The sequence below is a fragment of the Oncorhynchus gorbuscha genome, linkage group LG02 (genome assembly GCF_021184085.1).
Source record: "Oncorhynchus gorbuscha isolate QuinsamMale2020 ecotype Even-year linkage group LG02, OgorEven_v1.0, whole genome shotgun sequence".
Lineage (NCBI taxonomy): Eukaryota > Metazoa > Chordata > Actinopteri > Salmoniformes > Salmonidae > Oncorhynchus > Oncorhynchus gorbuscha.
The window spans coordinates 102,698,992-102,724,496 of NC_060174.1; the positions used below are offsets into that span (position 1 = coordinate 102,698,992).

Consider the following 25,505-nt stretch of genomic DNA (forward strand, 5'->3'; position numbering starts at 1 on the left):
TGTTCTCAACAGAACAACAGGAAGAGGTATGTCTAACATGCACAGCTCCTGGTGGTTGTTGTAAAGTTGGTGTTTGTCGGCTGCAGGTAGCCTAGCGGTTAGAAGCGCCGGGCCAGTAACAGAAAGGTTGCTGGTTTGAATCCTTGAGCCGACTAGGTGAAAAATCTGTCTGAGCAAGGCACTTAACCCTAATTGCTCCTGTAAGTCACTCTGGATAAGTGCGTCTGCTAAATGACTGCCATGTGGGGAGAATCAGCCATGATTGCTGTTGTCATGTGAATGAGACTTGGTGTGAGCCAGAAGTGTAGGGGTCCACTCCACAATGAAAGCCAGGCTGGTGAGCCAGAAGTGTAGGGGTCTACTCCACAATGAAAGCCAGGCTGGTGAGCCAGAAGTGTAGGGGTCCACTCCACAATGATCCAACTGTCACTTCCTCTTTCAGAGATTGAGCTTGACCCAACTTGACATTGGTATTGATCTGTAGATTTTACCACAGCATGTTTTGTAAGTACAAAGCGGTACAACATTTAGGTAACAGTTAAAATGTTCCAATGTCCAAGAGGGGTCCACTGCGCTGCTAGTGAAGGTTTTACACACACGCATGTAGTGGGTTATGCAAATTCTGGTTCATCTCACAGCTGGCTATGTGCTGGTCATGTTGTTTTATACTATAATACCGGATCACGTTCTCTTGCACAACGGCATGTTGCGTGAATTAGGTTAGTGATTTGATAATGATTTTTAGGTTAAATGCACTATAGACAACATGACACTTTATCAGTAACCCAACCCCATACAGATTTCTATGTCAAAATAATGAATAGTAAGAAAACACAGGTGATACAGTGCCACTTTGAGGGCTTCCTTCCCTGTTTGGAGTAACGGCAGATTGATTGGGATTATTCAAGGCCCCTTGACCACAGGATGTTTTGGCTTTAATTCCCTGTGAATCTTATTAGGCACACACATTTCCACTGAAGGTTTAAATACTGTAGCAGCTCAGTACTGTGAGTGTGTGTGTGTGTGTGGCTGAGGGTCAGGGGTTGACTATTTTACAGGAGATACCATGTACCATGTACAACAGAAGTTATTGCTGCCGTAAGTCTTCCCCCTCATTGTTATTTATGTATGTGTTTTTGTGGACTTTGACTTTCAGGTAAAGTCTCGTCAGTGTACTGTACTAGTTTATCTTTTCTTTGTCGTGAGGATCACATGGGGGGGCAAGTCAGAGATTAGATGGCATAAGTAAGTACCCGGGTAATTGTAGAGCAAAATAATGTGCCAAATACCATGATTGTGTGCAAGTAATCACGTTTCTATCCACTTTTTTTTTTTGCGAGTAAAGTCGTACAGTACGGAGGGGGAGAGAATCACGGTCGTTGTGATGGAAACAGGAGGTTTCGCTACAATTTTATAAATGCTGGTCGTTTGACACGGTGGGATGTTTTCGTGTCAGTAAAATTATTGCAGGAATGGCGGTTGAAACGCCCTTGTGCGCAAATGTTTTATATAATAACCATCATATCAAAATAAACTTGGAGTCACACGATAATGTGGTGTGTGGTTCTTCCACTACGACTTGGGGAAACCATGCAGTTTTATAGGCTAATGATGAACTTCACAGGATGGCCAAAGTACACTGTGATGAGCTTGGTGCTCCTTTCTAATAAATATTGAGGGTCTTACTCTGGTGACATGATGATAGATGCTTGACTGCCCTTAGTGAGAATATATTCTTAAATATTGTAACTAACAATCTTAGTTTTCAAGATTAGGAATGAAAAGTCAGTTTAGTGGTGGAATGTCATTTTAATTTTCCTCATTGTGCTCCAGCTGAGAGGTCTCAGAAGTGCAGGACATTTTGGCAGAAGTGGGATTTGACCAAAGAAACTAGCTAGTTTGTAGGGAGCAATGATGTCATGTTTCATGACAATTATTAATGATCTTCACATAATTTGTTTTAATAAAGCATTCTATGATTTAGTTTCCGCCCTCACCAGCATTACCCGCCTAAGTGTAATGTAGGACGTAAGATCATTTATAGGCTCCATCTCTTTCTCCGTCCCGCCCTGCATCAGGGTCTGTCTCACACACACACACACACGTACGTAGACAGATGTGTGGATGAGGTAATCAGTTACTTGTTTATGTGGCCTCTTGGACAGACACACCCTGAGATGTACGCACAAATACAATTGTATTTGTCACATGCTTCGTAAACAACAGGTCTAGACTAACAGTGAAATGTAATTTTCCAACAATGCAGATGTAAAGATGTATACAGTGGGGAGAACAAGTAGTTGATACACTGCCAATTTTGCAGGGTTTCCTATTTACAAAGCATGTAGAGGTCTGTAATTTGTATCATAGGTACACTTCAACTGTGAGAGAGGGAACCTAAAACAAAAATCCAGAAAATCACATTGTATGATTTTTAAGTAATTAATTAGCATTTTATTGCATGACATAAGTATTTGAACACCTACCAACCAGTAAGAATTCCGTCTCTCACAGACCTGTTAGTTTTTCTTTAAGAAGCCCTCCTGTTCTCCACTCATTACCTGTATTAACTGCACCTGTTTGAACTCGTGACCTGTATAAAAGACACCTGTCCACACACTCAATCAAACAGACTCCAACCTCTCCACAATGGCCAAGACCAGAGAGCTGTGTAAGGACATCAGGAGTAAAATTGTAGACCTGCACAAGGCTGGGATGGGCTACAGGTCTATAGGCAAACAGCTTGGTGAGAAGGCAACAACTGTTGGAGCAATTATAAGAAAATGGAAGAAATTCAAGATGGCGGTCAATCACCCTCGGTCTGGGGCTCCATGCAAGATCTCACCTCGTGGGGCATCAATGATCATGAGGAAGGTGAGGGATCAGCATAGAACTACACGGCAGGACCTGGTAAATGACCTGAAGAGAGCTGGGACCACAGTCTCAAAGAAAACCATTAGTAACACACTACGCCGTCATGGATTAAAATCCTGCAGCGCACGCAAGGTCCCCCTGCTCAAGCCAGTGCATGTCCAGGCCCGTCTGAAGTTTGCCAGTGACCATCTGGACGATCCAGAGAAGGAATGGGAGAAGGTCATATGGTCTGATGAGACAAAAATAGAGCTTTTTGGTCTAAACTCCACTCGCAATGTTTGGAGGAAGAAGGATGAGTACAACCCCAAGAACACCATCCCAACCGTGAAGCATGGAGGTGGAAACATCATTCTTTGGGGATGCTTTTCTGCAAAGGGGACAGGATGCCTGCACCGTATTGAGGGTAGGATGGATGGGGCCATGTATCGGGAGATCTTGGCCAACAACCTCCTTCCCTCAGTAAGAGCATTGAAGATGGGTCGTGGTTGGGTCTTCCAGCGTGACATGTGTGAAACACACAGCCAGGGAAACTAAGGAGTGGCTCCATAAGAAGCATTTCAAGGTCCTGGAGTGACCTAGCCAATCTCCAGACCTGAACCCAATAGAGAATCTTTGGAGGTAGCTGAAAGTATGTTTTGCCCAGCCCCGAAACGTGAAGATCTGGAGAAGGTCTGTATGGAGGATTGGGCAAAAAATCCCTGCTGCAGTGTGCAAACCAGGTCAAGAACTACAGGACACGTATGATCTCTATAATTGCAAACACAGGTTTCTGTACCAAATATTAAGTTCTGCATTTCTGATGTATCAAATACTTATGTCATGCAATAAAATGCAAATTAATTACTTAAATCATACAATGTGATTTTCTGAATTTGTTTTAGATTCCATCTTTCACAGTTGAAGTGTACCTATGATAAAAAATGACAGACCTCTACATGCTTTGTAAGTAGGAACCTGCAAAATCGGCAGTGTATCAAATATTTGTGCTCCCCATTGTATATTAAAAAATATAAAAAATAATTAGAAATAGTGACATGAGGAATAAATACAGTCAATAAATAGTAAAATAAAATAACATTTATATATATATATATCTATATCCAGGGACTACAGAGTCGGTGCAGGGGTACGAGGTAGATATGTACCTGCACAGCGTTCGGAAAGTATTCAGACCCCCTTTTCCATATTTTGTTATGTTACAGCCTTATTCTAAAACGGATTGAATATATTTTTTATAATCTACACACAACACCCCATAATGACAAAGCAAAAACAGGTTTAGAAATGTTTGCAAATGTGTAAATAAAAGGCATGTATTTTTTTATTCAAGTATTCAGACTCTTTGCTATGAGACTGAATTGAGCCCAGGTGCATTCTGTTTCCATTTATCGTCCTTGATATTTCTACAACTTGGAGTCCACCTGTGGCAAATTCAATTGATTGGACATTATTTGGAAAGGCACACAACTGTCTATATAAGGTCCCACAGTTGACAGTGCATGTCAGAGCAAAAACCAAGCCATGAGGTCGAAGGAATTGTCCATAGAGCTCTAAGACAGGATTGTGTCTGCACAGATCTGAGGAAGGGTACCGCAGCATTGAAAGTCCCCAAGAACACACTGGCCTCCATCATTCTTAAATGGAAGCTATTTGGAACCTCGAAGACTCTTCCTAGAGCTGGCCACCTGTCCAAACAGAGCAATCGGGGGAGACGGGCCTTGGTCAGGGAGATGACAGAGCTCCAGATTTCCTCTGTGGAGATGGCAGAACCTTCCAGAAGGACAACCATCTCTGCAGCACTCCACCAATCAGGCCTTTATGGTAGAGTGGCCAGACAAAGCCACTTCTCAGTAAAAGGCACATGACAGCCCTCTTGGAGTTTGCCAAAAGGTACCCAAATGACTCTGACCATGAGAAACAAGATTCTCTGGTGTGATGAAACTGAACTCTTTGGCCTGAATGCCAAGTGTAACGTCTGGAGGAAACCTGGCACCATCCCTACGGTGAAACATGGTTGTTGCAGCATTATGCTGTGGGGATGTTTTTCAGTGGCAGGGACTGGTAGACTATTCAGGATCGAGGGAAAGATGAATGAAGCAAAGTACAGAGATCCTTGATTAAACACTTGCTCCACAGCAATCAGGACACCTGACTGGGGTGAAGGATCACCTTCCAACAGGACAATGACCCTAAACACACAGCCAAGACAATGCAGGAGTGGCTTCTGGACAAGTCTCTTAATGTCCTTGAGTGGTCCAGCAAGAACCTGGACTTGAACCCAATCGAACATCTCTGGAGAGACCTGAAAATAGCTGTGCAGCAACGCTCCCCATCCAACCTGACTGCTTGAGAGGATCTGCTGAGAAGAATGTGGAAAAACTCCCCAAATACAGTTGTCAAGCTTGTAGCATCATACCCAAGATTCGAGGCTGTAATCGCCGCCAAAGGTGCTTCAACAAAGTACTCAGTTTATTTATTTATTGGGGAAGTGGGGTAGATCACCTTTAATAGCACAGATTGGATCTTCCATCAATGCAATTGTCTGCAATATTTACAATCTGTATATGTAAATATATACAGTACCAGTGAAGTTTGGACACACCTACTCATTCCATGGTTTTGTTTTGTTAGGGTTCATTCCTTACGTCCTTTGTCAATCATTGGTGAAATTAGCGTTATGACAATCTTTAATTCAAACTTTTATTAATGCAATTGCAGACAGAAGTTGACATACAGGAACATAGCACGCATGTTTCTGAGTAAGTTCTGCCTCAAACAAAAGGTCTCCAGTTGTTTTATTAAACTGAAGTCCCGCCTTAGTGATGTCACTGACTACGTCGTTACCTTTTTACTCCTGAGACTCAAAACCCTGCAGCCATAGCTTTACAAACCGTTTCAGTGTTATAAAAGCTAGGCAATAAATGTCCCCTCCCCAAAGTTGATGTATTGTGGAATGTCTGAGTTGTCTCTTATCTCACACACTCCCCTTGAGAGAGAGAGAGAGAGATCTTATAACATAAGCATAATCAAACATTTGTACAGCCCCAATCTTGAACCCTGACAGTTTCTTTATTTGTACTATTTTTACATTGTAGAATGATACTGAATACATCAAAACGATGAAATAACACATGGAATCATGTAGTAAGCTATAAAGTGTGAAACAAATCAAAATAATATTTGAGATTTGTGTAAGTAGCCACCCTTTGCCTTGACAACTTTTCACACTCATGGCATTCTCTCAACTAGCTTCATGAGGTAGTCACCTGGAAAGCATTTCACATAACCTTGTTAAAAGTTTGTGGAATTTAATTATTATTTAATGCGTTTGAGCCAATCTGTTGTGTTGTGACAAGGTAGGGTGGTATACAGAATATAGCCCTATTTGGTAAAAGACCAAGTCCATATTATGGTAAGAACAGCTCAAATAAGCAAAGAGAAATGACAGTCCATCATTGACTGACCTTCATGTCTTAAAGTAATCTGACTCAGTTACACAATCAAGTGCAGTTGCAAAAACCATCAAGCGCATTGATGAAACTGGCTCTCAAGGACCACTACAGGAAAGGAAGACCCAGAGTGAACTATGCTGCAGAGGATACTTTCATTAGTTAACTGCACCTCAGATTGCAGCACAAATAAATGCTTCACAGAGTTAAAGTAACACACATCTCAAAATTAACTGGTCAGAGGAGACTGTGTGAAATCAGGCCTTCATGGTCAAATTGCTGCAAAGAAACTACTACTAAAGGAGACCAATAATAAGAAGAGACTTGCTTGGCCCAAGAAACATGAGCAATGGACATTAGACCAGTGAAAATCTGTCCTCTGTCCTTTGGTCCAAATGTGAGATTTTTGTTTCCAACCGCCCTGTCTTTGTGAGATGCATAGTAGGTGAACGGATGATCTCACCATGTGTGGTTCCCACTGTGAAGCATGGAGGAAGTGGTGTGGGGGTGCTTTGCTGGTGACACTGTCTATGATTTATTTAGAATTCAAGGGACACTTAACCAGCATAGCTACCACAGCATTCTGCAGCGATATGCCATCCCATCTGGGTTGGGCTTAGTTCCACTATCTTTTGTTTTTCAACAGGTCAATGACCCAACACACTTCCAGTTGTGCAAGGGCTATTTGAAGGAGAGTGCTGCATCAGATGACCTGGCTTCCACAATCACTCGACCTCAACCTAATTGAGATGGTTTTGGATGATTTGGACCGCCGAGTGAAGGAAAAGCAGCAAATGAGTGCTCAGCATATGTGGGAACTCCTTCAAGACTGTTGGAAAAGCGTTCCTCATGAAGCTGGTTGAGAGAATTCCAACTGTGCAAAACTGTTATCAATGCCAAGGGTGGCTACTTTGAAGAATATATATGTAAACGTGAATACTTTTGTTAATGTGATATTTCAGTTTTTAATACATTTGATACATGTAATACCTTTGTCTTTATGGGGTGTTGTGTGTAGATTGGGGGAAAGAAAGGAATTGATCCATTTTAGAATAAGGCTGTAACTTAACAAAATGGGTAAAAAAAAGTCAGGGGGTCTGAATACTCTCCGAATGCACTGTAGGTAGGGGTAAAAGACACACCCCCGAGATGACAGACGCTCCCCTCAGCTGGAGCACAGAGCACAACATTCCCAGCCATTCCGCACCCTCGGCACAGAGAAATACCTCGGGTATGGTTTCAATTACATTCACCGCAGTCTTTTTTTCCCTTTTTTTTTCTCTCTCTCTCAAAGAAATGAAAACGGAGAGTTGCTGACCACACCCTCCGACTCGGTTCAGGTCATCGGGTCAGTTCTTTTGGGACAGCCTCAGGTCCATTTGCGCCGGTGACGCTTGCAGATATTGGGCAGCTATAGAGTTGTTAGTCATCCAGTCTGTAAAGAACATTGTAGGATATTGTACGGTTGGGTACGTCCGTGTTAGTAAACAGATTTACTTCAAGTACGGCTTTTAGTCTACTGTTATTCCCGGGATCCAACACACCTCTCTGTCCCTGGATAGTGACCGAAGGTGATGGCTGGAATGTATTGGCACACTCTGGTGCTCTTCTGCCCTGAAGACCCTCACATGGTCGGACAGCTTGTTCAGTGTCCTGTCCAGTGCAGGAAGTCCTTCCCTGTGGGCCATAAGGCAGGTATATGGAGGTCACAGAGAGAGTAGGGGAAACGTGCTGATAAGCTCATCTTGGCGCTTAATGTAATTCAACCAAGGCTCAGGGCCTAAGCACTGTTCAGCTCTGTCTCCAGGCAACATGTTAGAGGGGATGGAGCTTAGGGATTACAAAAAAAACATTGTCACTGGTGCCCTCGTGCCAATTACTAGGCTACACCTGCATGTGTTGTCACAAAATGGTCCTGCCCATGCCTCTGTCAGAATATGCACAAAAAAAATGTCATCGTTTTACCAGCGTACAGTGTACAAAACATTAGGAACACCTTCCTACTATTGCGTTGCACCCCTCCCTTTTGCCCTCAGAACAGCCTCAATTCATTGCCATGGACTCCACATGGTGTTGAAAGCACTCCACAGGAATGCTGTCCCTCGTTGAGTCCAATGCTTTGCACAGTTGTCCAAGTTTTCTGGATGTCTTTTGGGTGTTGGACAAATCATTCTTCATACACACAAAATGTTGTGTGGAAAAACCCAGCAGCGTTGCAGTTCTTGACCCAAACTGGTGCACCTGTCACCTGCTACCAAACCCCGTTCAAAGGCAATTTTTTTGTCTTTCCCATTCAGCCTCTGAATTGCACACATACACAAACCATGGCTCAATGGTCTCGAGGCTTAAAAATCCTTATTTAACCTGTCTCCTCATCTACACTGACTTTGAAGCAAATTTAACAAGTGACCTCCAGAAAGGATCATAGCTTTCACCTGGATAGTAAATGGGCATGATGGGAACCACACTTGCGGAAACCATCCGTTCACCTACTCTGCGTCTCACAAAGACAGGGCGGTTGGAAACAAATCTCTCATTTGGACTCATTAGACCAAAGGACAGATTTCCACCAGTCTAATGTCCATTGCTCATGTTTCTTTGCCCAAGCAAGTCTCTTCTTATTTGTGTCCTTTAGTAGTGGTTTCTTTGCAGCAATTTGACCATGAAGGTCTGATTTCATGCAGTCTCTTCTGAACAGTTGATGTTCAGATATGTCTGTTACTTGAACTCTCTTATGCATTTACTTGGACTGCAATCTGAGGTGCAGTTAACTAATGAACTTATCCTCTGCAGCAGAGGTAACTCTGGGTCTTCCTGTGGCGGTCCTCATGAGAGCCAGTTTCATCATAGCGCTTGACGGTTTTTGCAACTGCACTTGAAGAAACTTTTTAAAAGTTCTTGACATTTTACTCATTGACTGACCTTCATGTCTTAAGGTAATGGACTGTCACAACCTTGTCACAACACAACTGATTAGCTCAAACGCATTAAGAAGGCAAGAAATTCCACAAATTAACTTTTAACAAGGCACACGTTAATTGAAATACATTCCAGGTGACCGCCTCATGAAGCTGGTTGAGAGAATGCCAAGGGTGTGCGACGCTGTCAAGGCAAAGTGTGGTTACTTTGAATCTAAAATATTTAATTTGTTTGAACACTTTTTGGTTTCTACATTATTCCGTGTGTATTTCATAGTTTTGATGTCTTCAATATTATTTGACGTTGTAGACCATTAATAAAAACAGCAAGAACCTCTTGAATGAGTAGGTATGTCCAAAGTTTTGGCTTGTACTGTATGTACAGTGGCCTGTGAAGGTATTTTCCCCCTTGGCATGTTTCCTATTTCATTGCCTTACAGCCTGGAATAAAAATGAATTTGAGGGGTTTGTATCATTTGATTTACCCAACATGCCTACCACGTTGAAGATGAAAAATATTTTTTATTGTGAAACAAACAAGAAATTAAACTTGAACGTTCATAACTATTCAGCAATTGCAGCTGCAAGTCTCTTGGGGTATGCCTCTCTAAGCTTGGCACATGTAGCCACTAGGATTTTTGCCTGTTCTTCAAGGCAAAACTGCTCCAGCTCCTTCAAGTTGGATGGGTTCCGCTGGTGTAGAGCAGTCTTTAGGTCATACCACAGATTCTCAATTGGATTGTGGTCTGGACTTTGACTTGGCCATTCCAAGACATTTAAACGTTTCCCTTAAACCACCCGAGTGTTGCTTTAGCAGTAAGCTTAGGTTCATTATCCTGCTGGAAGGTGAACGTCCGTCCAAGTCTCAAATCTTTTGAAGACTGAAACAGTTTTTCCTCAAGAATTTCCCTGTATTTAGCACCATCCATCATTCCTTCAATTCTGACCAGTTTCCCAGTCCACAGCATGATGCTGCCACCACCTTCCTTCACTGTCGGGATGGTTTTATTTGGGTGATGAAAGGTGTTAGTTTTGCACCAGACATGGTGTTTTCCTTGATGGCCAAAAAGCTCAATTTTAGTCTCCTCTAACCAGAGTACCTTCTTCCATATGTTTGGGGAGTCTCCCACATGCCTTTTGGCTAAAACTAAATGTGTTTGCTTATTTTTATTTGTTTAAGCAATGGCTTATTTCTGGGCACTCTTACGTAAAGCCCAGCTCTGTGGAGTGTCCAGCTTAAAGTGGTCCTATGGACAGGTACTCTGATCTATGCTGTGGAGCATTGCAGCTCCTTCAGGGTTATCTTTGGTCTCTTTGTTGCCTCTCTGATTAAGGCTTTCCTTGCCTGGTCTGTGTGTGAGTTTGGTGGGTGGACCTCTCTTGGCAGGTTTGTTGTGGTGCCATATTCTTTCAATTTTTAAAATAATGGATTTAATGGTGCTCTGTGGGATATTCAAAGTTTATGATATTTTTTTATAACCCAACCGTTATCTGTACTTCTCCACAACTTTGCCCCTGACCTTTGCCCCTGACCTGTTTGGAGAGCTCCTTGGTCTTCATGGTGCCGCTTGCTTGGTGGTGCCCCTTGCTTAGTGATGTTGCAGATTCTGGGGCCTTTCAGAGCAGGTGTATGTACAGTTGAAGTCGGAAGTTTACATACACCTTAGCCAAATACATTTCAACTCAGTTTTTCACAATTCCTGACATTTAATCCTAGTAATAATTCCCTGTTTTAGGTCAGTTAGGATCACCACTTTATTTTAAGAATGTGAAATGTCAGAATAATATTCTGAATTTATTTCAGCTTTTCTTTCATCACATTCCCAGTGGGTCAGAAGTTTACATACACTCAATTAGTATTTGGTAGCATTGCCTTTAAATTGTTTAACTTGGGTTAACCATTTCGGGGTAGGCTTCCCACAATAAGTTGGGTGAATTTTGGCCCATTCCTCCTGACAGAGCTGGTGTAACTGAGTCAGGTTTGTAGGCCTCCTTGCTCGCACAAGCTTTTTCAGTAATGCCCACAAATGTTCTATAGGATTGAGGTCAGGGCTTTGTGATGGCCACTCCAATACCTTGACTTTGTTGTCCTTGGGCCATTTTGCCACAACTTTGGAAGTATGCTTGGGGTCATTGTCCATTTGGAAGACCCATTTGCGACCAAGCTTTAACTTCCTGACTGATAATGCCATCTATTTTGTGAAGTGCACCAGTCCCTTCTGCAGCAAAGCACCCCCACAACATGAAGCTGCCACTCCCATGCTTCACGGTTGGGATGGTGTTCTTCGGGCTTGCAACTGCCCTTTTTCCCTCCAAACACAAGGATGGTCATTACAGCCAAACAGTTCTATTTTTGTTTCATCAGACTAGAGAACATTTCTCCAAAAAGTCGATCTTTGTCCCCATGTACACTTGCAAACCGTAGTCTGGCTTTTTTATGGCAGTTTTGGAGCAGTGGCTTCCTTGCTGAGCGGTCTTTCAGGTAATGTCGATTTATAGGACTCGTTTTACTGTGGATATAGATACTTTTGTACCTGTTTCCTCCAGCATCTTCACACAGTGTTTTGCTGTTGTTCTGGGATTGATTTGCACTTTTCTCCAAAATACGTTAATCTCGAGGCGACAGAAAGCATCTGCTTCCTGAGCGGTATGACGTTATCCCATGGTGTTAATACTTGCGTACTATTGTTTGTACAGATAATCATGGTACCTTCAGGTGTTTGGAAATTTCTCCCAAGGATGAACCAGACTTGTTGGTCTACAATTTTCCCAATTTTCTTGGCTGATTTCTTTTGATTTTCACATGATGTCAAGCAAAGAGGCACTGAGTTTGAAGGTAGGCCTTGAAATTAGAGGTCGACCAATTAATCGGAATGACAGATTAATTAGGGCCGATTTCAAGTTTTCGTAACAATCGGAAATTGGTATTTTTGGGCGCCGATTTCCGATTTATCATTATTTTTAAAAGTATACCTTTTTATTTAACTAGGCAAGTCATTTAAGAACACATTCTTATTTTCATTGACTGCCTAGGAACTGTGGGTTAATAACTGCCTTGTTCAGGGGCAGAACGACAGATTTTCACCTTGTCACCTCAGGGGTTCCAATCTTGCAACCGCACAGTTAGACTAGTTAACGCTCTAACCATCATTCCACGAGTAGCCTGCCTGTTACGCGAATGTCGTAGAAGCCAAGGTAAATTGCTAGCTAGCATTAAACTTATCTTATAAAAAACAATCAATAATTATCAGTAGTTATAACTACTGATCCAGTTTAGCAGGCGATATTAACCAGGTGAAATTGTAATTTCTCTTGCGTTCATTGCACGCAGAGTCAGGGTATATGCAACAGTTTGGGCAGCCTGGCTCACTGCGAACTAATTGGCGAGAATTTTACGTAATTATGACAACATTGAAGGTTGTGCAACGTAACAAGAATATTTAGACTTAGATAAAATACCGAACAGTTCCGTATTTCACTGAAATTATAACCGTTTTGTTTTCGAAATGATAGTTTCCGGATTCGACCATATTAATGACCAAAAGCTTGTATTTCTGTGTGTTATGTTATAATTAAGTCTGATTTGATAGAGCAGTCTGACTGAGCAGCAGCAGGCCCGTAGTCATTCATTCAAACAGCACTTTTGTGCGTTTTGCCAGCAGCTGTTCGCAAGCACAGTGCTGTTTAAGACTTCAAGCCTATCAGCCTAATGGCTGGTGTAACCAATGTGAAATGGCTAGCTAGTTAGATTTGGAGTAGTTATTCCCCTTGCGCTGCAAGGGCCGCGGCTTTTGTGGAGCGATGGGTAACGATACTTAGTGTGACTGTCTGTTCCTGGTTCGAGCCCGGGTAGGGGCAAGGAGGGGAACGGAAGCTATACTGTTACACTGGCAATACTATAGTGCCTATAAGAACATCCAATAGTCAACTGTATATGAAATACAAATGGTATAGAGATAAATAGTCCTATAAATACTATATTAACTACAACCTAAAACTTCTTACCTGGGAATATTGAAGTCTCATGTGTAAAAGAACCACCAGCTTTCATATGTTCTCGTGTTCTGAGCAAGGAACTTAAACGTTAGCTTTCTTACATGGCACATATGACTTTTTTCTCCAACACTTTGTCTTTGCATTATTTAAACCAAATCGAACATGTTTCATTATTCATTATTCATTATGGTCCTTCTGTAGCTCAGTTGGTAGAGCATGGCGCTTGTAACGCCAGAGTAGTGGGTTCGATCCCCGGGACCACCCATACGTAGAATGTATGCACACATGACTGTAAGTCGCTTTGGATAAAAGCGTCTGCTAAATGGCATATATATTATTTATTTGAGGCTAAGTTGATTTTTATTGATGTTTTATATTAAGTTAAAATAAGTGTTAATTCATTATTGTTGTAATTGTCATTATTACAAATTTTAAAAAATTGTACAATTTAATCGTTTTTGGTCCTCCAATAATCGGTATCGGTATCTGCGTTGAAAAAAAAATCATTATCGGTATCTGTGTTGAAAAAATCATAATCGGTCGACCTCTACTTGAAATACATCCACAGGTACACCTCCAATTGACTCAAATTATGACAAGTAGTCTTTCAGAAGCTTCTAAAGCCATGACATAATTTTCTGAAATTTTCCAAGCTGTTTAAAGGCACTGTCAACTTAGTGTATTTTAACTTCTGATCCACTGGAATTGTGATACAAGTGAAATAATCTGTAAACAATTGTTGGAAAAATGACTTGTCAGGCACACAGTAGATGTTCTAACCGACTTGCCAAAACTAGTTTGTTAACAAGACATTTGTGGAGTGGTTGAAAAACGAGTTTTAATGACTCCAACGTGTGTGTGTGTGTGTGTGTGTGTGTGTATAGATATATATATATATATATATGAGATCATATGACACTTCGATTGCGCACACATTATTTAACTAATTATGTCTTCTGAAGGTAATTGGTTGCACCTGATCTCATTTAGGGGCCTTATAGTAAAGGGGGTGAATACATATGCACACCACTTTTCCATATTTTTTTTGTTGAACTTTTGAAACCGGTCTTTTTTCTTCAGTTCACTTCACCAATTTGGGCTATTTTGTATGTCCGTTACATGAATTACAAATACATATCTATTTAAATTACAGGTTGTAATGCAACAAAATATGAACAACGCCATGGAGGATGAACACTTTTGCAAGGCACTGTATATCCATAAAAAATTATACTGATTCTTGATTTCGACTGGCTGAGAAAAGCTGCCTTCACTTTCATTACTATGCGATAGCTGGTGATCGAATTTGAATATTGAAACAATGTTGCAAATGTCGGAGAAAGACAGCAAGGTTTATTCAAATCTCTGCTGTTAAACTTTATGTTAGTCTAAAAGAAATGTGAGAACGTCTAGATGCCTTTTTGATAGTGGAGATGAAGTTTATAAATTGCCTGGCTGGGCTGATGAGATGGTGGATAGCGCAGTCAGATGGAACAGAGTAAATGGGCTTTTTTTTAAAGTCACATTTAGCCGGTGGTAACTTGTGGAATAGGCACCGGCTGTAATGTGGTTTTAACCAATCAGCATTCGGGATTAGACCCACCTGTTTTATAAAGCACTGTATAATAGGAACCACTATTGTTCTCATAAGCTTATATGTAATAAAACATATATATATATATATATATATATATATATATAAAAAAACACTGCTTAAAAAATATATATATTACAATGACTCCTTAAGGCGATGGGTTTCTCCCAGCAACTATCTTGAGCAAAATAAACATCAGCATGCTTCCTAACTTTCATCTTTCTCCTTGTTTCTAGGTGGAGTCCTTCATATTAGACCAGGAAGACCTGGACAACCCCATGCTAAAGACTGCGTCGGAGCTGCTCCTGTCTAGCGCTGCCGACGGAGCTGATCTCAGAACAGTGGACCCGGAAACACAAGCCAGATTGGAGGCTCTGTTGGAAGCAGCCGGTACGTATCGTAGTGGTGTGAACCCTTCACCTGTTACTTTATTTTAATTTATTTATTTTGAATGCACCTGTTTGATCACTTTACGAATTACGAAGATGTTACATGCTAAGGCTGCTTCAGTCCTGTTCTCTTTATCAAATAGGACTGCTGCTCTTTTGGGACTTTGAAACCTGCTTGAAACTCCGCCCAATTTAGTATCAATGCTTAATTAAGGCCTACAATTTAGTTTGTACTTACATACTTTCTGACGTTGTCAGGCCTGTCTGGTGTTTCTGTTCCTACCACTGTGTTGGGACATGACCTCGTAGGTGTGTAGATGGCACATTGCCAGGGAGAAATACCTGCATAACCAAACGCAAGTGCTTAAAATAGATGTTCAAATCCCTGCTGCACTACAAATCAAATGTATTTCTAAAGCCCTTACATCCACTGATCTCTCAAAGTGCTGTACAGAAACCCTCAGCCTAAAACCCCAAACTGCAAGCAATGCAGCTGTAGAAGCACTACAGCCTGCGTTTACCCTGCTTTCCATGTGGTTGTGTTTTGGTTTCTGTCGTCCACCTACTTCCCATGTTGGATTGTCTATGGGGGTGGGGTAACACTGCTCAATTACAGTGATCAGTAAATTTGACTGCAGGGTGCTCACAGGCTAAGTGTTGCAAGGCAATTATCAAACCGGCTACAACTCTCGCTCAGGCCTCTGTTGAGCTGAGCTGAACCAGCCCGTCAAAGCACTTAGCCTTGGTCTGTATAGTTAGTGCCTCACTGCTGCCTCTTTAGAGAAACTAAAAAGCTTTCTGAAACAATGAAAGAAGTCTTTGTGTCTAATTTGATGTGCATTAACCTGTGGGATGGATGTTGTGGTGTGCATCAGGAAGACATGCAGCATGTTAGCCAGGTCCCAGCCAGTCAGTCAGTGTGTGGGGAGTTGGTACAGGCTAGCGCAGCACATGAGATGGTAGGTAGCTAGGCTCATGGGGGCACCACGGGGAAGATTAACATGAGCAATGGATTTCGATAGAGCAGCAACAGCTTCCGTCATGACTCAACCTTTAGTACACTGCTTCTGTGCATGTCTGCCTCCCATCTGTGTGCAACTGTGTGCCTCCCATCTGTGTGCAACTGTGTGCCTCCCATCTGTGTGCAACTGTGTGCCTCCCATCTATCGTTGTCTGTGTGCAACTGTGTGCCTCCCATCTATCGTTGTCTGTGTGCAACTGTGTGCCTCCCATCTATCGTTGTCTGTGTGCAACTGTGTGCCTCCCATCTATCGTTGTCTGTGTGCAACTGTGTGCCTCCCATCTATCGTTGTCTGTGTGCAACTGTGTGCCTCCCATCTATCGTTGTCTGTGTGCAACTGTGTGCCTCCCATCTATCGTTGTCTGTGTGCAACTGTGTGCCTCCCATCTATCGTTGTCTGTGTGCAACTGTGTGCCTCCCATCTATCGTTGTCTGTGTGCAACTGTGTGCCTCCCATCTATCGTTGTCTGTGTGCAACTGTGTGCCTCCCATCTATCGTTGTCTGTGTGCAACTGTGTGCCTCCCATCTATCGTTGTCTGTGTGCAACTGTGTGCCTCCCATCTATCGTTGTCTGTGTGCAACTGTGTGCCTCCCATCTATCGTTGTCTGCGTGCAACTGTGTGTGTGCACATTTTAACATCTATCGTTGTCTGTGTCATGTGGCCTCCCATCTAGTGTCTGTTTTTGCCTCCCATCTAATTGTCTGTGTGCAACTGTTGCTTCTGTTCTGTGTGCAACTGCTTCAATGTTGGCTGATCATCAGATTCTCTTCCATTAATTGTTAATATGCCCACTTACTCAGTCATGTGATTAGCCCCCCCCTTTGATATGTTTCCTCAACGCTGTGTTCACTGTGTTTGTTCTTTTTACACCTTGTTGCATAGTTTTAATTGTGTTGTGTGTGTGTTCTCTTCCATTAATTGTTAATGTGTGTGTGTCATGGTGTTGGTGTTGGTGTGTTTGTGTGTTCACTGTGTTTGTTCTGTGTGTTGTTGTAGTTTTAATTGTGTGTGTGGTGTTGGTGTGTGTGTGCCTGGTGTGTGTGGCCTGGTGTGTGTGTGCCTGGTGTGTGTGTTGCCTGGTGTGTGTGTGCGCCTGGTGTGTGTGTGTGCGCCTGGTGTGTGTGTGTGCGCCTGGTGTGTGTGTGTGCGCCTGGTGTGTGTGTGTGCCTGACCCTGGGTCCTCTGAAGGTATTGGTAAACTGTCCACCACCGATGGAAAAGCCTTCGCAGATCCAGAGGTGCTACGTCGCTTGACGTCGTCCGTGAGCTGTGCGTTGGACGAGGCCGCCGCCGCTCTCACGCGCATGAGGGCCGAGAACACACTCAACGCCAGCCAGGCAGACAAGTATGTATCTCCTCTGCGCTAAAGTCTAAATATTAAGTGCACTACACCATATTCAGGGATCCTCCCTCACACCAGTCTCGTCTAGGCCGTATGTTTCCTTTCGACATGTTGTGCTTTCTTAAAGTTTGCGTGAACATCTGACAATTCCTTAGGTGAGAATTTTTAAAAAGGGGAACAAAATCTATAGACATGTTGTGCTTTCTTAAAGTTCGCGTGAACATCTGACAATTCCTTAGGTGAGAATTTTTAAAAAGGGGAACAAAATCTATAGTCATATAATTTAGTGTTAAATAACACTATTGTGAGAACAATATTTTTGTGAACCAAATGTTTAATTTTGTCGTTTTAATAATGTTGGTAGCAACGCGTGAAAAAAAAAAAGTTTTGTCAATCTGTTGCAGTTCAAGTCTACTACAAAACCCGGAATGCAATGGTCTCGCTGGGCTAGCTAGGTAGCGAGTTAGCAAACATAACTACACACAATAATAGCGAAGTCGGCATGTGAAGTCGCTACAGTAGTTAGTGCAGTTTGTTTAGGCAATTTTACAGCTATCAATTTAGGAGTCTACAATCTCACCATGTTCACCCTGCAGAGTGGAGTCTGATATTTGTAACGGTACCGTGCAAAGCACCCTGGACTGAAGAGGCAGACCAATAAGGGAGCTGTATTAGGACCTCTGTTAAATGACACATTTCTGGAGGTTGTTTATATTGCAAAAAATATGATCAATGGCTCATTTCTAGAGAAGACACCGTCCTGCGTTTTTGACATCGGCCAGTATTGAAAACTGACGCTTTATTACTGCAACGTTGAAGCTCGGAACGCAAGCATTTCACTGCACCCGCTATAACACCTGCTAAATATGTGTTTGCGACCAATTACATTTTTTTTTTTTGATTTGTGTGATGTTTTCACGATGTAAAAGGCATTCCTATTAACTTCCAGTGTAGTGAGGGAGACTTTCTCAATGCTACGTCATACTGGCTGAATTTCTGCCTGCTTAGACGGATATCTGATACACCTGAGAACGTGAATCGATAGGACATCTCATATCTTTAGCTGTCCTTTCTCCTGGCCTTTGTATTAAGACTGGAGTTGATTTTTAAGTCCAGTGGCACCTAGCTGATGCTCTGAATAACTCCCATGATTCATAGAAGATGCGTTTTGTCTCTACTGTTCTCTGACTTGATCACTGTTTTACTGACACGCTTTAAGGTGCCATATTGGGTCAAAGGCCGTTCATGAAATGTACTGCTCTGTCCTGAGTAAAAATTAATTATTACCAGGTTGAAATCACTTTTCTTTCAGTTTCCTTGTTTCCTTTATAGGCTATTGAAAATGAGCACGTTTAATGTATTAGTTGGTTTACGGATTACATTAATAGTAATCCGACCCCCAAAAAACGTTTTATTCTGTCTACAAGGAAGGTAACGAACGGAGGACATGTTTCCAATGACTTGTTCAATCACATGCAGCTCAGATAATGTTTTGTAGACAAAGAGATAAAAGGAGTGAAATTATATAATAAATCCAGAAAAGGGGGAAGACAGACGCTGTTAGAAATATTTTAAAAATAAACAGAGATCCACATGTGGTGGTTCCTGGGGCTCCATCTTCTTACAAGGTCTGATATTGTAGCTAAATCTAATTTACAAATTATATTGATTAAATAAATGCTGCGTGAATTGTGACAACTCCGTTCATCTGATGCTTTGGCCTGCGCAGCCACAGTCCCAGTAATTGTAGCAGTCTGGTTATTTTCAGCCGGAGCTTGGCGGAGGCGTGCTCAGACGGGGACGTCAACGCTGTGAGGAAGCTGCTGGATGAGGGGAGGAGCGTCAACGAACACACAGAGGAGGGAGAGAGTCTGCTCTGCCTCGCCTGCTCTGCTGGTTACTATGAACTGGCACAGGTATAACACACACACAGAGGAGGGAGAGAGTCTGCTCTGCCTAGCCTGCTCTGCTGGTTACTATGAACTGGCACAGGTATCACACACACACACACACACACACACACACACACACACACACACACACACACACACACACACACACACACACACACACACACACACACACTCTGACCTTTTAGCCACTCACAGTATACTGCTAACATTGTTCTGCCTTTCTGTCAGAGTTTCCATCCAGTTCTGTAATCAAATGTAGTTGTATATCCAAATGTTACAGAGCCAAACCTGATCCTTTGTGGTTGTTTGGATGTCTGTTTTTAAAACGCCCCCGACGTGTGTCCTCCTGCAGGTCTTGCTGGCCATGCACGCGAACGTGGAAGATCGGGGAATCAAGGGTGACATCACGGCCCTCATGGCCGCAGCCAGCGGCGGCTACGTAGACATCGTTAAACTGCTGCTGGTACATGGGGCTGACGTCAACGCACAGTCCTCCACAGGTGAACACGCACGCACGCACGCGTCAAACACCACTAGGTGCTGTGACCCGAGACCAGAAACCATCACATCTACTTCTAATAAACACTGACAACTCTGTCCCCGTCAGGTAACACTGCACTGACGTACGCGTGTGCGGGCGGCTTCCTGGACGTGGTGAAGGTGCTGCTGAAGGAAGGCGCCAACATCGAGGACCACAACGAGAACGGCCACACCCCCCTGATGGAGGCGGCGAGCGCGGGTCACGTGGAGGTCGCCCGGGTGCTCCTGGAGTACGGGGCTGGTATCAACACGCACTCCAACGAGTTCAAGGAAAGTGCACTTACGCTGGCCTGCTACAAAGGTACGTCCTTAGACAATTAACCCTTTAGCTGTGCCCGGGGGGGTCAGAGGTCTTTATCCAGAAATCAGTGACTCAAGTGATCCACTTATGTTGACAAACCAGTGTGTGAAACAGGAAATGTAATTGTAGGGATGAAGCACCCAGAGCATTTTTCCCTCTTCGTCACCACACACAGGGCACCTGGACATGGTGCGCTTCCTGTTAGAGGCAGGGGCTGACCAGGAGCACAAGACCGACGAGATGCACACAGCACTCATGGAGGCTTGTATGGTGAGACGCACACAGAGACACACACAGACCACACTATTAAATTGAAGGTGCAGTATGACTGATGAGGTCTCCTGTTCCTCTGCCCCACCTCAGGATGGGCATGTGGAGGTGGCGCGGTTGCTGTTGGACAGCGAGGCGCAGGTCAACATGCCCGCTGACTCTTTCGAGTCTCCGCTGACGCTGGCGGCCTGTGGGGGCCACGTAGAGCTTGCTGCCCTGCTGATGGAGAGGGGCGCCAACCTGGAGGAAGTCAACGATGAGGGATACACTCCCCTCATGGAAGCCGCACGAGAGGGCCACGAGGAGATGGTGGCGCTGCTTTTGGCACAAGGTATGGCCTTCTCTTGCTCTCTGGTTTGAATGAAAACTAGTGTTCCCAGTAGATAGGTTTTCCCGACTATATTGAGCTTTGTAAAGTCTTTTTTTACATTTTTAAAAAATGTAATGAAAGGCGAAGGGAGGACACCTGGTCAGTTGTCCAACTGAATGAAAGGGGGGATGCCTGGTCAGTTGTCCAACTGAATGAAAGGGGGATGCCTGGTCAGTTGTCCAACTGAATGAAAGGGGGATGCCTGGTCAGTTGTCCAACTGAATGAAAGGGGATGCCTGGTCAGTTGTCCAACTGAATGAAAGGGGGATGCCTGGTCAGTTGTCCAACTGAATGAAAGGGGGATGCCTGGTCAGTTGTCCAACTGAATGAAAGGGGGATGCCTGGTCAGTTGTCCAACTGAATGAAAGGGGGATGCCTGGTCAGTTGTCCAACTGAATGAAAGGGGGATGCCTGGTCAGTTGTCCAACTGAATGAAAGGGGGATGCCTGGTCAGTTGTCCAACTGAATGAAAGGGGATGCCTGGTCAGTTGTCCAACTGAATGAAAGGGGGATGCCTGGTCAGTTGTCCAACTGAATGAAAGGGGGATGCCTGGTCAGTTGTCCAACTGAATGAAAGGGGGATGCCTGGTCAGTTGTCCAACTGAATGAAAGGGGGGATGCCTGGTCAGTTGTCCAACTGAATGAAAGGGGGGATGCCTGGTCAGTTGTCCAACTGAATGAAAGGGGGGGGGGGGAATACCTGGTCAGTTGTCCAACTGAAATGTGTCTTCCGCATTTAACCCAACCCCTCTGACGACAGATTTTTACCTTGTCAGCTCTGGGATTCAGTCTAGCAACCTTCTGGTTACTGGAAGGAGTGTAATGAAGTGACATGATAATGTTTTGAGCTCATGATCTAATTGGGTTGATGCCGAAGGGACAAGATGGCTTTTCCAGAACTAATTGTAATACTTTTTCTGTGGTCAATATCCAATGGTCGGAGTAGGTTAGTACTGTTTTTAAAAGTGTGTTCCCAGCTGAACCATCTTGAATCCTCCCTCTGTTGTCTGCAGGTGCCAACATCAACGCTCAGACGGAGGAGACCCAGGAGACGGCCCTGACGCTGGCCTGCTGCGGGGGCTTCCTGGAGGTGGCCGACTTCCTCATCAAGGCCGGGGCCGACATCGAGCTGGGCTGCTCCACGCCTCTCATGGAGGCTGCACAGGAGGGACACCTGGAGCTGGTCAAGTACCTGCTGGCTGCTGGTGAGCAGAACCACTCTCCTCTGGACAGCCTCTGTTTGTCTCAAAACAAACTCCACCAACATCTATTTGAGATGACCTCAACTAACCGGTCCGCACATTGACTCTGTACCGGTATCCCCCCCTCTGTATATAGTCTCGCTATTGTTATTACTTCTCTTTTAATTACTTGTTACTTTTTTTATTTCTTATTCTTATCCATATATTTTTTAAAACTGTATTGTTGGTTAGGGGCTCGTAAGTAAGCATTTCACTAAGGTCCACACCTGTTGTTTTCGGAGCATGTGACACATTTTTAAAAATATTTTTTATTAATAATTTAAATAAAATTGGATTTGATCATAATTTCATCAATTATTGAAATTGACTCTGTTATTCCCAAAAACCCACATTTTATTTGAAGTTTGTAGTTACACCTTCTGTGTGTAATTTGACACCTGTGCTCTTGTCCCCAGGAGCCAATGTCCACGCCACCACGGCGACAGGAGACACGGCGCTGACCTACGCCTGTGAGAACGGACACACAGACGTGGCTGACGTGCTGCTGCAGACTGGGGCTGACCTGGTGAGACCTCCCCCTCTGGAGAAACACATTTCATGTCCATGCACAGACCTTTTTTTTTCCTGTAGTTGAGTTGTTCACACGTTTGCGTAAGTGTGTGTGGGCTTCACGAATGGCACCCTATTTGTTTTCTAGTGCACTACTTTTGACTGGTGCCCATAAGGCTCTGATCTAAAGTAGTGCACTATATAGGGAATAGGGTCCCTATAGGGCTCTGGTCTAAAGTAGTGCACTACATAGGGAATAGGGTCCCTATAGGGCTCTGGTCTAAAGTAGTGCACTACATAGGGAATAGGGTCCCTATAGGACTCTGGTCTAAAGTAGTGCACTACATAGGGAATAGGGTCCCTATAGGGCTCTGGTCTAAAGTAGTGCACTACATAGGGAATAGGGTCCCTATAGGGCTCTGGTCTAAAGTAGTGCACTACATAGGGAATAGGGTCCCTATAGGACTCTGGTCTAAAGTAGTGCACTACATAGGGAATAGGGTCCCTATAGGGCTCTGGTCTAAAGTAGTGCACTACATAGGGAATAGGGTCCCTATAGGGCTCTGGTCTAAAGTAGTGTACTACATAGGGAATAGGGTCCCTATAGGGCTCTGGTCTAAAGTAGTGCACTACATAGGGAATAGGGTCCCTATAGGGCTCTGGTCTAAAGTAGTGCACTATATAGGGAATAGGGTCCCTATAGGGTTCTGGTCTAAAGTAGTGCACTACATAGGGAATAGGGTCCCTATAGGGCTCTGGTCTAAAGTAGTGCACTACATGGGGAATAGGGTCCCTATAGGACTCTGGTCTAAAGTAGTGCACTACATAGGGAATAGGGTCCCTATAGGGCTCTGGTCTAAAGTAGTGCACTATATAGGGAATAGGGTCCCTATAGGGCTCTGGTCTAAAGTAGTGCACTATATAGGGAATTAGGGTCCCTATAGGGCTCTGATCTAAAGTAGTGCACTACATAGTGAATAGGGTCCCTATAGGGCTCTGGTCTAAAGTAGTGCACTACATAGGGAATAGGGTCCCTATAGGGCTCTGGTCTAAAGTAGTGCACTACATGGGGAATAGGGTCCCTATAGGGCTCTGGTCTAAAGTAGTGCACTATATAGGGAATAGGGTCCCTATAGGGCTCTGGTCTAAAGTAGTGCACTACATAGGGAATAGGGTCCCTATAGGACTCTGGTCTAAAGTAGTGCACTACATAGGGAATAGGGTCCCTATAGGACTCTGGTCTAAAGTAGTGCACTATATAGGGAATAGGGTCCCTATAGGACTCTGGTCTAAAGTAGTGCACTATATAGGGAATAGGGTCCCTATAGGGCTCTGGTCTAAAGTAGTGCACTACATGGGGAATAGGGTCCCTATAGGGCTCTGGTCTAAAGTAGTGCACTATATAGGGAATAGGGTCCCTATAGGGCTCTGGTCTAAAGTAGTGCACTACATGGGGAATAGGGTCCCTATAGGGCTCTGGTCTAAAGTAGTGCACTACATAGGGAATAGGGTTCTATTTGTGACGCTGTCTCTGTGTTGTGTAGATGCTGGATACGTCGCTGCTTGAATAGGCTCTGTGTTTCTACTTGTACAAGTTACACACTCCTGTCTCTGTTTGTTTGTCTTACAGGAGCATGAATCGGAGGGGGGCAGGACCCCTCTAATGAAAGCTGTTAGAGCGGGCCACCTCTGTACTGTACAGTTCCTAATCAGCAAAGGTGTGCTTCTGTTCCTTCACTGTGTAGGAACGCCACACAAAACCACACACACCAGACATCTGACACGTTGCAGCTTGAGCCGCGTTGCTAATCAGATTAAAGTCTCATTGAAACAGTAGAGTATTTAAACGTTATAGGGTTGCTGTTGTTTTCCATGTGGCCCCAGATTGACCCTGTTCTTGGTCTCTCTCCCTCCGCCAGGAGCTAATGTGAACAGGGAGACGGCCAACAATGATCACACAGTAGTGTCTCTAGCCTGCGCCGGGGGCCACCTGGCCGTGGTGGAGCTGCTGCTGTCTCATGGGGCTGATCCTACACACAGACTGAAGGTGAGATCACTTGTGTCAAACTCCTGGGCACAACGGTCTCAGGAGTGACCAGGAAGGACATCTGATATTAAGAATGTCACACTGCAAGCCTGATAATGGACCCCTGTGTAAACAAACCTTTCTCTAGCCCCTGTGTAAACAAAACCTTTCTCTAACCCCTGTGTAAACAAAACCTTTCTCTAACCCCTGTGTAAACAAACCTTCTCTAACCCCTGTGTAAGCAAAACCCTTCTCTAGCCCCTGTGTAAACAAAACCTTTCTCTAGCCCCTGTGTAAACAAAACCTTTCTCTAGCCCCTGTGTAAACAAAACCTTTCTCTAACCCCTGTGTAAACCAACCTTTTTCTAACCCCTGTGTAAACCAACCTTTTTCTAACCCCTGTGTAAACAAACCCTTTCTCTAACCCCTGTGTAAACAAAACCTTTCTCTAACCCCTGTGTAAACAAACCTTCTCTAACCCCTGTGTAAACAAAACCCTTCTCTAGCCCCTGTGTAAACAAAACCTTTCTCTAGCCCCTGTGTAAACAAAACCTTTCTCTAGCCCCTGTGTAAACAAAACCTTTCTCTAACCCCTGTGTAAACAAACCTTTTCTAACCCCTGTGTAAACCAACCTTTTTCTAACCCCTGTGTAAACAAACCCTTTCTCTAACCCCTGTGTAAACAAACCCTTTCTCTAACCCCTGTGTAAACAAACCTTCTCTAACCCCTGTGTAAACAAACCTTCTC

The 25,505-nt window shown here is 43.7% G+C and overlaps 1 protein-coding gene across 6 annotated transcripts in view; it reads left to right on the plus strand.

Moving 5' to 3' along the window:
• LOC124014524 (ankyrin repeat and KH domain-containing protein 1-like) overlaps positions 1 to 25,505 on the plus strand; it is a 47,670-nt gene that overhangs the window by 2,652 nt on the left and 19,513 nt on the right. For 4 of the 6 annotated variants that reach the window (XM_046329629.1, XM_046329655.1, XM_046329637.1 and 1 more), the window contains exons 2-12: positions 15,068 to 15,221; positions 17,433 to 17,589; positions 19,340 to 19,502; positions 19,852 to 19,999; positions 20,107 to 20,340; positions 20,516 to 20,610; positions 20,704 to 20,941; positions 21,994 to 22,185; positions 22,638 to 22,747; positions 24,362 to 24,449; positions 24,651 to 24,778. In XM_046329629.1, the coding sequence (XP_046185585.1) occupies positions 15,068 to 15,221; positions 17,433 to 17,589; positions 19,340 to 19,502; positions 19,852 to 19,999; positions 20,107 to 20,340; positions 20,516 to 20,610; positions 20,704 to 20,941; positions 21,994 to 22,185; positions 22,638 to 22,747; positions 24,362 to 24,449; positions 24,651 to 24,778 (1,707 nt within the window). The remainder of the gene's footprint in view (positions 1 to 15,067; positions 15,222 to 17,432; positions 17,590 to 19,339; positions 19,503 to 19,851; positions 20,000 to 20,106; positions 20,341 to 20,515; positions 20,611 to 20,703; positions 20,942 to 21,993; positions 22,186 to 22,637; positions 22,748 to 24,361; positions 24,450 to 24,650; positions 24,779 to 25,505) is intronic. The other 2 variants (XM_046329646.1, XM_046329673.1) reach the window with 1 other exon arrangement.